Source organism: Glycine max, chromosome 6 (assembly GCF_000004515.6).
Source record: "Glycine max cultivar Williams 82 chromosome 6, Glycine_max_v4.0, whole genome shotgun sequence".
In the NCBI taxonomy this organism is placed as follows: Eukaryota; Viridiplantae; Streptophyta; class Magnoliopsida; order Fabales; family Fabaceae; genus Glycine; species Glycine max.
This window is the reverse complement of record NC_038242.2, coordinates 12,506,590-12,524,515: the sequence shown is the minus strand read 5'-3', so window position 1 is coordinate 12,524,515 and position 17,926 is coordinate 12,506,590. Positions and strand designations below refer to the sequence as shown.

General features: G+C 29.8%; 2 protein-coding genes across 4 annotated transcripts; one reads left to right on the top strand and one right to left on the bottom strand.

Moving 5' to 3' along the window:
- The first annotated feature begins 1,880 nt into the window (after positions 1-1,880).
- On the top strand, positions 1,881-3,799 carry LOC100815247 (U-box domain-containing protein 25). 3 transcript variants are annotated; one of them, XM_006581707.4, is made up of 2 exons: positions 1,881-2,040; positions 2,484-3,799. In XM_006581707.4, the coding sequence occupies exon 2, from the start codon at positions 2,501-2,503 to the stop codon at positions 3,683-3,685; it is 1,185 nt and encodes a 394-aa protein (XP_006581770.1). In that variant the 5' UTR covers positions 1,881-2,040; positions 2,484-2,500; the 3' UTR covers positions 3,686-3,799. The 3 variants fall into 3 exon arrangements, with proteins under 3 accessions (XP_006581770.1, XP_014631957.1, XP_003526867.1); XM_014776471.3 differs by having other exon boundaries at positions 1,881-2,226; positions 2,545-3,799; XM_003526819.5 differs by having other exon boundaries at positions 1,881-2,226.
- Positions 3,800-11,050: 7,251 nt separating this feature from the next.
- LOC100814725 (ras-related protein RABC1) lies at positions 11,051-15,148 on the bottom strand. Its single transcript, XM_003526818.5, has 7 exons — positions 14,992-15,148; positions 14,672-14,813; positions 14,192-14,260; positions 14,002-14,067; positions 12,466-12,587; positions 12,147-12,275; positions 11,051-11,661 (listed from the first exon to the last, which is right to left on the bottom strand). Exons 2-7 carry the CDS (start codon positions 14,802-14,804, stop codon positions 11,557-11,559), a joined length of 624 nt encoding a protein of 207 aa, XP_003526866.1. The 5' UTR covers positions 14,805-14,813; positions 14,992-15,148; the 3' UTR covers positions 11,051-11,556.
- Positions 15,149-17,926: the final 2,778 nt, after the last annotated feature.

Sequence of the window (17,926 nt, the reverse complement as noted above, 5' to 3'; positions counted from 1 at the left end):
CCTTTTGATTATTATTTTATTAAATGTGAAGACTTTTCAATCTCCACTGAGAAGAAAAATAAAAAGGAAAAGGAAAAGGAAATCATTCTCTGAGAAGCTACCTCTTTAACCTTTTTCATCTTTTTGAATTTTTCTAATAATGTATAATAGGTAAAGGAGGATAGCAACTAGAGATGAGTTGAAATGATTTCTTTTTATACTAGAAATCAAAAATAATATCGAAAGATTTATCATAATTTACATATTCTATACAAACAAATAAATTAGATCTTCTTTTTCCATTGAAATGATTTGAATTCATAATTTGACCACGTGCAATCACCCTCGTTGAAGTTGCGATCTATTTGTAAATTATGATTTATGAGGGTCCATCAACATGCCACTCACTATTTATCCCCAAATTGACGGTTGAACTGAAATCCAAGCAAGGGAGAGAACGCAAAGATAGAATATTCCTTTCATGCGATTCCAGTTATGAACTTATAATAAATATTAGGAGTCACTAAATGGGTTTCATTCTACCTGAATCTAACATAATCTAATTAAAAAATGAATTTGGATGGATTTGAATGGGATCAATGGATAAGTGGATTTTTAATTCGGTCTCAAATAGTTTTTGACAATCCAATTCTCAACCCCGTATAAGAGTTTAATTTTAATCTTTTAATCTTGTGATCATTTAATTTCAATTAAAGAATCCAGCACAAAATTCTATGGACATTAAACAATAAAGAAAAAGATTAAATGATAAAATTCGACTTGGCAATATGAACTCAACCCAAATAAATAAATTAAATGGGAATTTGAAAAAAAAATTAAATCCAAAGTGTTTTGACCCAATCCATTTGGATCAAATTGACCCACCCGTAAATCATCGAAGCTGAAGATAAAGAAATAATCAAAATTTAATATATTTTGTAACTTATTAGATTGACTCGAATTACAAGAGTTGGGGCCGAATCCACCCGAACCCAACCCATGCTCAGGCCTAATAAATATCTTACGTTGTCTAGTCATCCCGTGGTTTCCCATATTATTGCTCCTCTCATGAGCCTTATGACTAGCATTAAATACAGTTCCTTCCACTATTAGTACCAAGCAAATTAAAAAAAATAAATCTAAATGAATAAACTAAGTGGCAAGCACATAAGACTCTCTGTTATCCAACATTTTTTTCATATAACTATAAAAGAGTATTTTTTTATTATATATTGAGATTAATTTCATCCAAAAATTTAAAGACACATAAGATAGATCCTTTCAACCACGTTTTCATCATATAAAAATTAGGTTTAAAAGCAAAAAAACAAAAAAAAAAATAGTAAAAGAAGAGAGAGAATCAAATGAGAAGGAGAAGAAGAAATATATCTCATTCACTATCTAGTTGACATGTAAGAACGGTTAAACAATTTTTTATATTACTATAAATTAAAGTTTAAATTCGCGAGTCCTAACAGCTTGCTTAAGATTTCCTAATCCATCACGACTTGCATAACTTACATACTTATTTTTTAAAATTTCTCACGGTAAGTTCCTTAATTGTCTGAAATAGCATGACACTACTTGTTACTTTAAAAAAAACACCATACCAAAAATTCTTATAAAAAAGGTTCTAAAAGATTAAAAGAATAAAAATACCATGTACAATTTCAAAAAACTACAGGAAGTGTGACTGTAATAATATGCTAAAAAGAAAAAAGAAAACAAATGCCACAGATTTCTTGGTTCCTCAGGTAATAGGTGATTCAAACTTGAAAGACATAAACAAATAATTTTCCCTTTTGTTGGGTCAGTTTGACTGGATTGGTAGGGGCAAGGTGGGGACCATTCCCACAATTATTCTATATTATTAGTTGTGATAAGGTCCGTTTCTTGGACCTCTGTATGTGGGTGTTCTTTCCTGTTTCTTCCAACCAAGATTGCACTTTTGCTCTTTCTCTTTCTCCACTGTCCTGTCTGTCAGGCAGAAGCTGCAGGCTTAAATAAACTTCCTCACACACACTCCACTGTTCTCTTCTCTTCTGTGTCCATTTCCGAATTGTAAGTCCCCAACTTTTTATAATTTTTTTTCTTTTACCCCATCACTTGCAACTCATAATGGTCCATTTCTCAGTCCTCTACCACTCACACTCCCTCAGGCACCACACCACTTTCTAGTTTCCTTCCACCCTCTTGTCATTAACTTCTTCTGTCTCAAGGCTTTAGTAGCCAAAGAAGAAAAAAAAGGTATCCTACTTCTGACACCATCTTTATGGCATTACTGTTTTAGTTAGTGCCTCAAAAAAAAAATATGCTTGCCTTGTATTGGCCACTCCTAAAGCCTCAAACTTTAAGCTGCCCCCAACATCATATCTCCAGAAACATCCCCCCTACTTTTGATTTTTCTGCCATTTTGTTGAATTGAAAGTGTTCCATTTTAGCAATTAGTAACCACTGATTTTGCTTCTTTCTTTGGTCTTTGGAAATAATAATCTTCACTTCAGTTTTCAGTTTTCTTTCCATGAACGAAGCCCAAATTGAAATTACCATTCCTCACTTGTTCAGATGCCCCATCAGCTTGGACTTGTTCGAAGATCCAGTGACTTTGTGCACAGGCCAAACCTATGACAGATCAAGCATAGAGAAATGGTTTTCCGCCGGAAATCTCACATGCCCTGTCACAATGCAGAAGCTTCATGATCCATCCATTGTTCCCAACCACACTCTTCGCCACTTGATCAACCAGTGGCTCCAATTGGGTCCACAATTTGGTAACTCTGCCTCTATTGATTATTTAGCTGCATTAAAACACACCCTTGAGTCACCCCAATTAGAAAACAAGCTCCAAGCACTTGAGAAAATTAGAGTCCTCTCTGATGAGTATTGCTCCTTCAGAAAATCTTGCTTCCACCAACTAAACTTCTTGCCACTACTTTTGGAACTAGTTTTTGGTACTCAGCTATCAAAAAGTCACAACATGGAGTTCACCGAGCTAGCACTTTCTTGCATTCTAAAGTTGTTGCCTCTTGTGAGTTTGGAGCCTCTAAATATGATCAAAGATGAATCTAAGTTAGCAACTTTTTTGCTACTATTTGAAAAAGGAACTAGCTCGGTTAAGACTAGTCTTTGCCATCTCATAGATTCAACAGCATCTCCACAAACAGAAGAGGTATGTCACATGCTTGGACACTCTCACAAACTAGTGCATGAGATTGTTGTACTTGTTCGCCAAAACTGTGAGGTTTCCAAGGTTGTTGCAATTAAGGCCATGTTAGCATTATGTTCCTTGCAATCTAACAGAGAGAATTTGGTGAGGGAAGGAGCAATTGATGGGGCCATAACATACATTTCAGGTTGTGAAACAAGGCAGAAGAACGCGGCTCCATTGGCGATGGCGATAATAAAGAAGCTTTTGGTGCTGGATAGTGCTAAAGAGGCTTTGGTGAATCATCCTAATGGGGTTGAGACTCTGGTGAAGATGGTTTTCAGGGTGTGTAATCAAGAGTGTAGTGAGAGTGCTGTTGGGATACTTGCAATTGTTTGTTGTGACTTTGGGCGTGCAAGAGAGGAAGCAATTGGAGCTGGAGTTTTGACTCAGTTGCTGTTTCTTCTGCAGAGTCAGTGTGGCACCAAAACTAAAACAAAGGCAAGAATGCTGCTCAAGTTGCTAAGATCCAAGTGGATTGAGGAACCAAAACAGGTGTAGATTGAGAAATGTGAATAATAAATGTTGATATGCAGTATTTGTACCCATATACTTTGTAAGCTTTGAATATCATATCATATCTTAAGGAAATTTAAAACAAAGTTTTTGGCCTCATTATTACTCTCTCTCATGGGATTCTTTGTGTTAGAAAAATAATTAGAAAATCAAAATTAGTGAAATTATTTCACCTATCATCAATACAAATAATTTTTATAACAATATTTAATACAAAAAATAAATATAATAACAAAGAAGAGTTTAAAAAAAGTCTGAACTGAAAATATGATGATAACACGTTAATCTAATTGAGTGCAGCGAAAGAATTTTGAATAAAAAAATATCATGCTTCAAAACATATAGCTGTAATAATATAATTTTATAAAAAAGAGAAATAGTCAAATGATATCTTGGTGTGTGTCTTTGCGTTTTCTTTTTCTTTTTTGTAAGAAAAAGTTATATATATATATATATATATATATATATATATATATATATATATATATATATAAACTATCACATGTGTGACAACTAACAAACTAGTAACAAACATAACAACAAATCTTAAAGGCTTCCAATAGATAAAAAGACTAAAGACATAATCAAACATAATTTCTAAAAGATAGGAATAAATAGATAGGAAATAGTTTTTATCTTTAAAAAAACTGATTGAAAAAAAGAAAATATATATATATATATATATATATATATATATATATTAAATTTTAAATTATAGGAAAATATTTTTCAAAATGTACCTATGATAATGGTCATTAGGAATTGGATTCAAGTTCGATGTATATCTGTATGTTTGGGCATTCAAAAATTATTACTATCTCTTGTATTCACAAGTGAAAATATCCTGTTGGTATGTTTGATTGCAACCTACCAACCTTAAATTTAATGGAGATGATGAAAGAGTTCTACTACCTCTGAAGTGCTAATTAACAGCTTATTGGCCTTAAAAATTTTATCTTGTTAGCATGAACCTATAGAGATTTGAAGAAATTTTCTCATCATGGCCAATGTTAACTTTTACTTGATTGAGGAAATAAACCAAAGGAGATGTTCAAAAAGATGTTACATCTAACAACAAAATCTAGGATAAAGGAGCGAGAGTGAACATCAAGTACATGATTAGCATTTCAGTGCAAAGTCCTGAAGTGGATGCATTTGTGTACCATACGACTCCATTCTCAATGATGCGATGTTTGGCCAAGTTTGGTGGAATTGATTCTGGAAACTCCACCGTCGTGAAAGTAAATTTACTACCGTATTGGATATTTTTTCTTAACTTTCTTTATATACAAATACAACTGCAAGTGTTTTTTGTTAGGACAATTTTATTGGAATCAAGAATATTTATTATATGATAAGATTAGTTATAATGTAATTTTTTGTCGGGAGGTGTTTGTCCTTAATGTAGCCGAATGGACATGTCATACAACTTTGAGTTTCTTTGCTTTCTCAATTTCATAGTTAAAACTAATTTTACAAATACATATTATTCTTATGACAAAAACATTGCGGTAAATATTTGGAAGTATTATTATTTAGAATAATTATTTATTGAAAAACGACAAGTAATCCCTCAAAACAGGAAATCATCCAAGTCAGGATAAAATTGCAGATATCAGCCGTCAGTTCACTACTAATTTTAACTATTATTGCAAACTATATGACATATTAACATACAAGATACCAGAGCATAACATCTAAAGAATAATTTCTATTAACATAAATAACAAATACAGGCACCGCCCTGAGTTATTCAGATATCAAACATGATAGTGATAGTATTACACAAAATTAAAATAGGAAATAGTATGCGACTATATGGTTAAATACATGCGATAGATTCAAAGTAGTTGCAAGACAAACAAATTAGACTACATAATCAAGAAAATGTCTTGATAATCACGTAAAAAAATTGCATTTGATTTGACAAGAATAGAGTCACTTTCTTGACTATATAGGTGCAAAGAATGATTTTATATAAACTGAAAAAGAAAAGAGGGAGGAGTGTGAGGTGAGATTAATTTGATCAATAATGCATCGTCACAAGAGCCCACTTTCCCAATTCTTCGACAAATTGAATATAATTAAGGACCAACTTAATTAATTAACCACGCAACTTACATCGTCTGTGTCGGTAATAAAATGACGTTTTAACTTAATCATGTAAAATTATATATGTGAAAGGCAAAATGAGGCATTCAAATCAAGTGAAGTGAAAGTAGTGGGGTATAGTAAGATTATGTGGTAGCAATATCTCTATCACCCTGATGCATCTATTTCTATTTTCTACGGTCTCTTAACCCTATTGGAGACACTTTATCTGAGAAGCAAAATGGAGTCGCATCCCCATGATACGAGGCACGTAGAGGGTCTTGATGCACCTTTTGATTTTAGGTTGAACGAATTGGGGGCATCAACTCAAATGATTTCAAAGGACAAATTCCTTTAATTTCTACCTTTTATTTCGCCCTTTGCTTGTGATCTTTTTGGCTTTTTCACCCTTATAGTGATTTAACCCAACATAAGAACCACTCCTCCAAGCAGCAGGCAGGTAAGATATGTATATGCATATTGACCAAAAAAAAGGAAAAAAAGATATATGCATGACTGTGTGGGGGGTTAGTGGTGATTGCCCACCTTGTGAAGGGTCTAGTGCATCTTTTTGGACTACAAAGAATGAGAAGCACATGTCCTTGACCGAACCAAATTATAAAATTAAAATTAGTGTTGTTGCAATTGACAAACAAGTTTGTGAATTGTGATGGCTTCTCTTCACTTTATGTGAATATAATTGCAAGACAATGCATATGGGCAACATCATCAATGTTTGTATTTCTGCCAATTGATGGGACTTTGGTTCTATGGATCTCCCTATCTCCCCTTGTCCTGTCCTTATAAATGGTACAGAAAAAGCTAGGCCCAAAGAGTTAGGAGATATTGATTGTACTTACTCCCAACTTTATCAGATTTCTATACACGTCCTTGGGTATAAATTTGGGAATTGGATCTTCTACAGTTCAACACTGAACTGCATAAGATACTGCTTTCCATCCAATGGTAAGTAATTTTTTCAAGCAAATTTTATGCTTTATTTTAAGAGTTTAGTTTTTAACAGTGTAAAAAAATTATACTGAAAATCAATAATGATAATTATAATTTTTAAAATAATTATTATAAAAATTAATAAATTTACTATACATAACATTATATTGTCTTGTTTTAATATAAAATAAAATGTTTTAAAGGGTTCAGATTTGTACAGTTAAAAAATTGACTGTAGGAGCAAGATCCATTAACTTCTGTTTACTACACTGTGCTCTGATACACTGGATATCCTGTGAGCGAATCGGTTCGGGGAGAGAATTAGTGGTTGGAACAATTCAATTAAAATATTCAAAACGCAAATAAAAACTATTAAATAGGTAAATGGTGTGTTACACGAGTTATTTTGTATTTATTAACTTATCACAATGGTTTTTTTTATTTAGCATGCTATACTGTCTTTTTTAGTAATTTGAAAATATTATATTATATCCTACCAATACTATTTTAGTTTTTTTACCAACATGTGAATTTTAATACTGTTTTTTTAAAAAGAAAATCATTATTCTATTCGTTTCTTTTATGAACAAAGATAATTTTTTTTCCTTAGAAATGTTTAAGGATAACAATAAATGATTGAATTTTATTTTAAGTTTTGAATAATTTTTTTTTATTTTAACTCTTCAATAAACTTGTGTTTTGAGTTATTATCATCAATTAAGTCATTACGTATTATCATATAAACTAATCTTTTTTAATATTATCAATAATTGTAATTGTATCACGTGAATATGACAAAGATTCAAAATGAAATAATTAATATTTCAGAGACTCATAAAAAATTTATTAAGAATTTAAAATAAATTTTGATCATTTATTAAAGAACTTAAATATATTTAAACCATTTTTTTATTTAATAAATTTTGGCTACTCCATACACCCACTATATGCCATTGTTATTACTTTTTTATTATTATTTCATACTAACACCGCCATAATTTTTTAAAAATAAAATATTTTATATCTTAATTTCTTGCTAAATTTTTTTAATTTGTGGATACTTATATTTTTACCAAATTTATAATTAGATCCCTGGTTTTCTTTTTCTTTTAAATGGTCTCTAAACTTTTTTTTTCAAGTATGTCCTCCCATCTAATTGTTATCTAATTGTTATTATGAAAAAAAAAATCACAAACACCTAATTAAATGTTCAAATAGTAGAAAAAATAATTGTTATCTTAAATTATTTTACATAAATAATAATTATAATAAACAAATGGAAGAAAGTATTAATTTTACACAATTAACCTTATATCATCATTAATTCATTTATAAATTTTGTTGTTTATCATTGATATTATAAGTTATATAAGTGAGAAAAATAATAAATGTTACATTGAAAAACTAAAATAATAATTATTTTAAAATATTTTATTTCTTTTACACAACAATTGTAGTAGAACCAAAAAAATACTCCCCATACATATGTGTGTCGGCAAAGATAGGTTCAGATTACATCAAGTGCCAAATTAATGTTTAATTAATGTTTGACACCAAATGTGATATATTTATCCTAATCTAATTCAAATGGTATTATTAATCCGGTAAAAATGCCACATGACATCTTCCTCACCCCTCCTACCAATTTGTTGTGCACATCTTGGCATCAAAGTTGTTGGCTCTGTCACTCCACACAAGCAAGGACAACGCCAGCTCAATGATAAAATTAACTAAAGCCTGAATTTTATGTTTACCAATATTTGTTATTAGTTTCTTAAACTAAAAAAATCATACATGTTATTTATAAAATCTTACATATCACTTTTTTTAAGTAAAGAAAAAAAAACTCTCAATTTTGACTTTAGGTTTGACTTTTTGTTGGATCATCCCTGACCAAAGATTGCCGCTTTCCTGGATCGTCCCCATACAAAATCGTTGTTGTGTGAACACTTGGGTTCAACTTCCCAATTCTCCCTAGTAATCACGTTTCATGTACTTTTTCTAATTCTTCTTATGTGAAGGACTTTTAGTATCCAATAACATTATCTGAAGATGACCTCCACACAATTGTTCAGATGGGATTTGGCTAAATTGTAAATAGTAAAACACCAATGCAATCTTAGAGGTTTCAACGGTAATACCAACTGGCTCAACAAATTGATCTTTGTTAATCTTTTTGTCCAATGTAGGATCAAATCAAGTACCCCTATGAAATTTAAGCTATGGATCTCATTCATTACGCCTGAATTGAAGCTTTGAAGAATAGAAAGACTGATGTTGCACCCAGCACCCAACAACTCAACAAGAAGAGATTTAATTTGAAGTTTTGAATGACCCCTTGAATTATTAAGTTATTACTATCACTAGGTTTAATAGAAACCTCTAATGTGTCAAGTGTTACAGATTTTGCCAGTATACAGTGACAACATGCGCACACGTTTTTTGAATTTGAGAGATTAAACAGTACAAATGTTTATTTAGAAGACTAAAAACACATATTCTCTAATTTAGGAGACTAAAAAAATAGTTAAGAATAATTTTTAATAAAATAAATTATTTGATTAAATTCTCAACCAATAGTACTTTTATTTAGAATAAAAAGCAATATGGAGAAGTTATATTTGGAGTTGTCAATTTTCAAAATTGAGTAAATGCATTGTTATAGCTGGCATTGGGTTTTAAATTGGTGCAGTGCCTGGCCGCAACAGCTACAACACACAATAATGAATTAATGATTGTTAGCAATTGTAACGACATTATAAAATTCTGCGGTCCAAGGATAGTGTGTAATGAAGCTGCTGCAGTAAGGGACCCAAAGTCGGAGTTGTAAGGGTTCTTAGATATCATTGTAACTTAATCATTCATTACTAGATTAACTAATGGGAGGTTAGTTTTATTTAATCCTTGATTCAAGTTTGAATTTCGAATATATAATTATATTAAATATTTGAAGAATATTTTTAAGTCTAATATATATTTTTATTTAACTTGAGTAAAATTATTGTATTCTGTACCAAAAAGTATGTAAAATAGGGAGATCAAACGAGATTATGTTTCTGCTTCAATTCAACATATTATTTTTCAATAATGCAAGGATGTGAAGATATCTAGATGCTCTTATATTACAGATGTTGAAATTCCATTTTTGAATTAAAATGTAAAAATGTAAGTCCTGTCTTATTTATTTATTTTGCAAAGGAACGGAGGATCACACTCTGGGCGTCTGATGTCTTGAAACAGCTGAAGCTGTGACCAAATATCAATCAGAGAAAGAAGGGTAGCTTATGAGGTAGGTAAGCCAAAATTCGAGCAGTGGCTTTCAAAATAATTTTTGCAGCCCTCATGGGAAAAGGACAATTATTGCCTGTCTCTGGAATTGAACTCTTGTACCAACACTGCCATGCATTTTGCACGGTACTAGTATTTATTCCAGAATTCTTTCAGGAATATTAGTCATATACAGCTTATTTGGTTGGATAAAAATTGAGATGAAACAAAAAGAGGAGAAAAGTAATATATATATATATATATATATATATATATATATATATATATATATATATATATATATATATCCTTTTTTTCTTATATTGAAAAGTTTAAATGGATTAAATCTCGAAAATTCATTAGAAAAGACATATCTTAGAACTCATTCATCCCTTACAGAAATATTTATAAATCATCCCCAATAGAATTTTTACATTATTTAGTTATGTAGAGAAACATAAAAAAGGGAAAAACCAATGTAGAATTCATCTTTTTTTTTTCTTTGATGACAAGAAAATAGAGATAACATTTTGCACAGTTATAATTTTTATTGTGTTATTTGTTCTCTATTTACAAGATTTATATGTAGTAACGATAAATATATCTTTATAGGAAACTCATTCAAATAATTAAAGAGAAAACTTAATCTTTCTTTCTTTTCAACGTACTTTTACTTCATTCAATCCTAACATTCTAAAAATCTACCAATTTTTTTTAGTCATTTTCTCTTCTCTCCTACTACTTTACATTCTACTTCTTTCTTCTATATTGATCTCCTTTATCTAACCAAAGTGAGAAAAAAAAAGGAAGAGGAAGGAAAAAAGGAATACAAAACAATAGAACCCAACTCTTCCAAAATTAAATAGAACTGAACTATAAAAACCATACATTTTAAGAAAAATCAAACCACTTTATGAAAACAGTTCAATTTAAAATGAACCGTTTTATAAAATGATTTTGTTTGGTTTAGTTCTTTGAAAAAATTGAACTATGCATGAATGTGAGAAAGAAAATCAAACCTAACCAATCCACCAAAAACTAAACCATTTTAAGAAAAACAACTTAACCAAACCTCTATGAAAATAATTCAGTTCGGATCAAACTGTTTTTATAAAGTGATTTGGTTTGATAAAAAAAAAAAACCAAACCATATGCACAGTCCTAATTTGAATCCTATTAGTTGATTTTCTTCCGAGTAGTCTCATTGCCCAATAGACCGATCAAAAGTTAGAGCTACACTATTGTCTAGACGTTATATACAATTTTAGCCGGTTTCCATAACATAGTATTATCCATGATTCTTGTACATCTATATATGAAATTAAATGTGAATGATAAACAATAAATCCAAAGAAAAAAAAAACAGATAATCATCGTCATCATATTACACATAACATTCAAGGCAAATCAGGAACATTCATTTTTGTAGGCTTCAGCAGCTGCTATAAATAAACTAGAATTAGAACTCTGATTCTGAAAATGGATTCAACGCCCTTGGAGATCTATATATGAAGTTTGTTTCGAGTGAAATAGCTAGCCTCTTAATATCAGCAACAACTACTTGTGGCATCAGACTGGGATGGCTTGTCCTTAAAAATGTTCTTTTTATTGCCCTTGGAGCCCTCGGCTAAGAGGCTAGGTGTATCCAGAATCTGGGTGTGCACACAAACAAATAAAAAAATTATAGTCATTTTCTATGATATTAATATATTGATTATCACGATTCATAGAATGTAATCCGTTTCTAAGTGTCCTGTACCAATTTTTGTTTGAGCTTCAACTTGTGTTTCTTTAGAATCAGGAGATATAATTACTGTTTCCCTAGTGTCAAATTACTACTTTCACATTTATATGTAGGAGGCAAATCAAGTGAAATGGTTGGCTTATTATGAAAAGTAAAGGAGTAATTGCATGATCATTGAATCTTACTTGAATAGCTAGGACTTTTTATGTTTTAATATTGACCCCTTATGCATGATACAATAATCAATTAATCATGATTTGCTCCCTTTACTCTCATAGTAAGCCAATGCTCTTGCTTAAGAGTAGTATGGTTACCGCATAAGAATTGTATGCAGTATACCAATTATGGACCAAAGTTTTGTTAGAAAATGGGCATATATGTCACTCAACATACCTTCAGAACAAGCTCTTCAAAGCATTGTTGTACGTTAGCTCGAGTTTTAGCACTGCATTCGGTAAATAGGCATCCGCATTCCCTGGCAAAGTCTATTCCCTCTTTCTTTGTCACAACTCTATCACTCTCCTGAAAAGCAAATATTATCCACTTGCATGTCATGTGTCCTCTAATGGAGTGCGTGAAAAGAATATGGTGAATTAGTGATAGGCTAAGAAAGCAGGGAAGGAGGGAAAGATCGCAGGTTCGATTTCTTTTACTAACAAAAATTAACAATTAACCTTTGTTGATAAAAAATAAAAAAGTCAAGAAAAGATACCTTATCTACTTTGTTTCCAACCAGCATCTTGACGCATTCCGGATTTGTTGAATAAAGGTCTATTTCCTTTGCCCATATTTCAGAGAGATTCGTAAACGTTTCCCGCCGAGTTACATCATAAGCTGCATAAGTTTGAGAAACAAAATGCAGTTATTCAAATACAAAAATTTCAATAATACATCTTTGGGGTGGGGGGGACTCCATTTCCTAATTTCCAAATCAATGCATCATTTCCTCACCAATGTAATGCATCTGATACAGATATGCCAACCATTTCCTGGTGAATTCGATCAACAACTTAGAACAAAAAAATCATTTGGCTGTTGAATTGCCACAGCTAAATTCAATTAATAAGCCAAAGCATGATATATGTAGGAAAGTATTTTTCTTAAGCAGAGAGAAGTTTACACAAGAAGAATCAATTTTATCCTACAAAATCATTGTGATACCAGAAAAAAGTACAACAATTATTTATTACTTTACCTTCATCATGAAAAATTAATTGATTATTTCTCACAATAAAACTAATTGAAACATACTAAACCACACTTGAATATTTTCTCTTCACTTCAAATAACCTCAGGGGACAAGATTTCAATCTAATTTTTGCTAAAAAGTACACTAAAAAGTCTGAAACTGTTGCCAAAGAGGATTTACTTCAAGCCAAGCAAATAAGCCAGATAAATTTAGTTTGGATAGTGAAATTAAGATGACTGGGTACTGGGGTAGCAATGCACTAGCTGCAAGAGACTGCATAGGTCAACATTGAAGTTTAGACCCTTGGTGTGACTCTTGGAAAAGTTACTGTTTATTCGAGAATTGGGTATTTTCCCCCCACGCAAATATATAGCTTTATGACTCAAAACTCGTCAAAGTGCATAATTAAGCTCTTTGTAGCAACATCAATGGTTTTCAACTATCACAATGATTTGAAGTAGCATCCCAAGATTCAATATAGGTCCAGAAAATGACTTAAAAGGTGTATGAAGTGTATTAATCCGTAAGTAACCAAATAATTGACATGCTTGATACATGCTTGAGAGCATCAAGAAAAGATTATCTCAAGATTGCCGCTTCACTTGTCCTTAATTGTTAGAACATTAGTGTCCCTCGTTTCAACAATACTTGTTATAGCCACCATTAGATGGACCTATATGCCGATCATCAATACTTTGAAAATATCAGCTTTACGGAATCCATTTGGTGTGATTATGTGAGGCAACAAAAGGCCTTAACTATGGATTAAAAGACATAACTTAGCACAGAAGAAAATTTTGGCTTGAATTCCTCTCACCAAAGAGCTAACTCACTCAAAACATCATTATATAGCAAACCACATCCTGTACCAAATTGCCTAATAATATAAAGGCACGGGTTAACATTAAAAACAAAAAAAGGTAAACAACTTATCTCTGCTATCCTACAAAATATTATACTACATTGCATTCTAGGTTCTCATGCAAATTCAAAACATTTCACCCAAATAATAAATATGACTCGTAGGGTGGTGAATGAGGAAACAGAATTGAAACTCACCCATGATAATCCCTTGTGCACCTCGGTAGTAAGAACTCGTCAATGTTCTGAACCTCTCTTGACCAGCTGCATAATTAAATCACACCATATCCATACTTAGCACTACTACTACTAAGCAAGGATTTGAAGAAACATACATCGTATAAAGTAGAACATAAAAATCAATAAATAAATAAGCACAAGTGAACACCTGTATCCCAAATGGCAAGCTTCAGCTTTTTCCCTTCCATCGTCAAATACTTGACTTTAAAATCAACACCTACATTGAGGCGTCAAACAAGACATAAAAGCATGAAATTCCATATCACAATAAATTATCAGGTGGCGGGACCACCACGTGTCATGTCCCCGCTAATCTCTCCATGTCACATACTTAAGTTTTTTAATTTATGAGAAAAATTAATAATACTATTAGATTACATGTGATGTGAAAATTAGTAGAGACCATGATGGTCCTAGCACACCTTTTTACAAATAATCAAAGAACATTATTGCATAAACAAGAACAATAGTGAAATTCCACACTGAATAGCAAATTGTAACACTAACAATGCTATGGCCTATGACTATGACAATGACAATGAGATGCATAAACCTTGGTTCAATGACAAAGGCACACACGAGTTATGGAAATTTATAAAGAAAATAAATAAATAAATAAAAAACGAACCAATTGTGGGAGAAAGATCTTCAAAGGAATCGGAGGTGAAACAGAGGAGGAGACTACTCTTGCCAACACCTGAGTCCCCAATCATCAACAACTTAAACAAATATTCGAATTCCTGTGTTGGACTCGATTCCATCGCAATAAACTGATTCAATAATGAAATAACAATTTAAAACAATTAATCAAACGTCATTGTTCGTTTCAAATACTATGAGCATCGAGCAAGTATCAATTCTGAAACTCATCTCGTTGATTGATTAGAAAAATGTGCATTGGCATCAAAATAGTGTGATTAAAAAAAGAGAGAAATTTGCACTGCATACCTAAGAAATAAGAGAATCAAATCTTAGAGGAACTGGTGGTAGCAAAGGAAATTCAGGATGAAATATTAAAAAGGAAAATAAAACGGAACTGTGTCCGAATTACCAGGTCTCCGTTCCACCTTTTTTCTTTTATTTATTTCCCCCTTCAGGATCTGAATTTTTTCTAATGATTATTGTGAAATTTTATTTTTATCACCCGACCCTTCTTGCATCAACAAACATAACAAAAATTAAAATGGTAATGGATAAAAGAACAAACATTCAAATAAATTGGAAGATGTGACAACATAGGATGTCAAAAAAAAGAATTAGGTTGGGTTTAACCAGTTTTAGCATTGGGTTGAAAGCAAAATCCAATTTAAATTTATTTTTTTTATCGATAAATATTAATTATTTTTTTAGTAAGACATATATTTTTTATGAATAAATATTAATTATTTTTTTTTAGCAAATCAGATAGAATGGTAACTTTCCTCCCTTTCTTTTCTTCTTAACTATCAATCAATTCTATATCTCCTAAATTCAATCCATATTGTGGTTGATTACAAATTGAGTTGAATTGAACTACCAATCTTTTAAAGAAAAGAAAAAAGTTATAAAAAATACTCATAAATTGACTTGTGAAGTGAAATAAATAAGAGAGTAAAACAACAAAACATGCAATCTACAATATTTTATATAACATTATGTCTAATAAAATAAAATTTAACTAACACACATTATATCTAATAACATTAGACCTAGGCTTTTATAAAAATCTACTCCGAGAGTCAAACATATTTTTTTAAAAGGCAGAGTCAAACATATTTGTTTAAAAATTCAGACTTTAGGTCAGTTAATAAGTTTTTTAAGCTTAGCATGCTCACTTATTTAAGTAACTATAAATTATAATCCTTTATTTATTATTATTATTTTAAAAATATTTTAATGTATTAAAATCATATATTTGTTTAGTTTTTAAAAAAATTTTGAATGTATACCTAAGACAAGAGTCAAACACATATAAGTTTATTAAATAATAAATTTATGCTTTAATTGGAGAACTTATTATAAAATAAGATTGATTTAACTAAGTTATCTTGTAGGTGATGAACTTATATCATATTAACTTGTTAGATTTTACTCTTATGGAATTTAACTCTTTATTTTCACCTTTGTCCTATTGATTGAGCAACGATAATTGATTTTTATAAATTGTAGTTTGATTCACATAAATTTTTTATCAATGATTTATAATTTAATTGTCTAATATAAAGAAAAATTATTAGACTTATATAAAAGATATATTTAAGTTGACTATCATGTTAAGTTAAACTTTCAAATAGGTTAAACTAGGTCTAAAAATAACATATATGATAATAGTTAAAATCTTAAGTTTTTTAAACAAATTAAGCTTATGTATTAAATATTTGATTTGTAATAAAAATTATTGTGACGTATGTTCCAATATAACCCAACGAATAAAAACAAAATTCCTAATTTTTTTTTTTTGCAAGTATTTTTGCCTCAAATATATGTTTTCAGCTAATTTCCAATCATACACTTAATAAAGAAAGTCTTGTTCGACCGAGAGCATTCACCCTGTGAAGAAAAAGGTATGTAACCTAACATATTGGTACGTGTCACTGGCGAATTTAAATGCCCCAAAAGAACTTTACATGTCGCATGATCCCGTGATGAGCGCGCGCTTCCATCTGTGCTGTGTCAGCTTTTCAGCCACCTTGCCAACTCCACGGGAGGGAGACCTAATACCTTTAAAAATAAACAAATAAATGTGTCTTACTAGTTCTAATAAGTGCATATGGTTACAAATATTAATTACTTTTAATTACTTGTATATAAATATGTATCAAATAATTTTCTATTTTGTATCAATATATCTAATTTATTTCTTAATATTTGGTAATAAATATAAGATTAAATTTTAATTTTAATTTTTTTATAATTTTAAATTTATAATTTTAATCATTTTATTTCTAAATCAAAAAATTTAATCTTTTTATTTTTTCAAAAATAAATAATTTTAGTCCTTCCATCACTATCCAAAGTCAAGTACATAAACATTATTTTTTATCTATCATTAGTTTAGAATTTATTTTTTCAAATTATTAAAATATATAAATCTTTTTAATTTTATTTTTTATCATTTGATATGTTTTTATTTTGAATAATTTACATATCTTTATTTTTATTTTATCAATTTATAATTTAATTTCATAAATTAATAGTCAAATATGTACATAATTTTTTAAAATTAATTTTCATATACAATTTATTTTTACTCTAATTTTTATGTAAAATTTCTATTTATCATTACTCAACAATTTTTTTTTAAATTATCAAAATTTATAAACTAAAAATGTTTAATATATAAATCTTTTTAATTTTACTTAAATAATTAGAGTAAAAAGAAATTGTGCATTAGAATAAATTTACAAAAAAATTATGTAAATAATTTACATATTAATTTATGAAATTTAATAAAAGATTTATATATTAAATAATTTTAATTTATAAATTCTGATAATTTAAAAAAAAGATTAATAACTCTTGATTAATGATACATAAAAAATAATATTAATATAATTAACTTATTAAAACAAGTGTTTTAGTATTTTATTATCTTATATATAAACAAAAGATCATAAATTTAATTCTTGTTGTGACATTGATTTAAAATGATAGGAGAGCTAAAATTATAATTTAATTTAAATACAATATATTTTCTTTGTTTCAACTTTTAGCTTTTTTTCTTCTTCTTAATTTTCAAACTTTGTTATTGGTTACATGTGTAAAATTTTATAGGTTTAATTGTATTTTTATATTTCCAAAAATTACAACTATTATGTGATTTTAGTCTTTCCTATTTTAATTGTGCCAATTGAGTTTCTTTATATTATAATTATATGATTTTAATACTTTAAGTTCCTGTTAA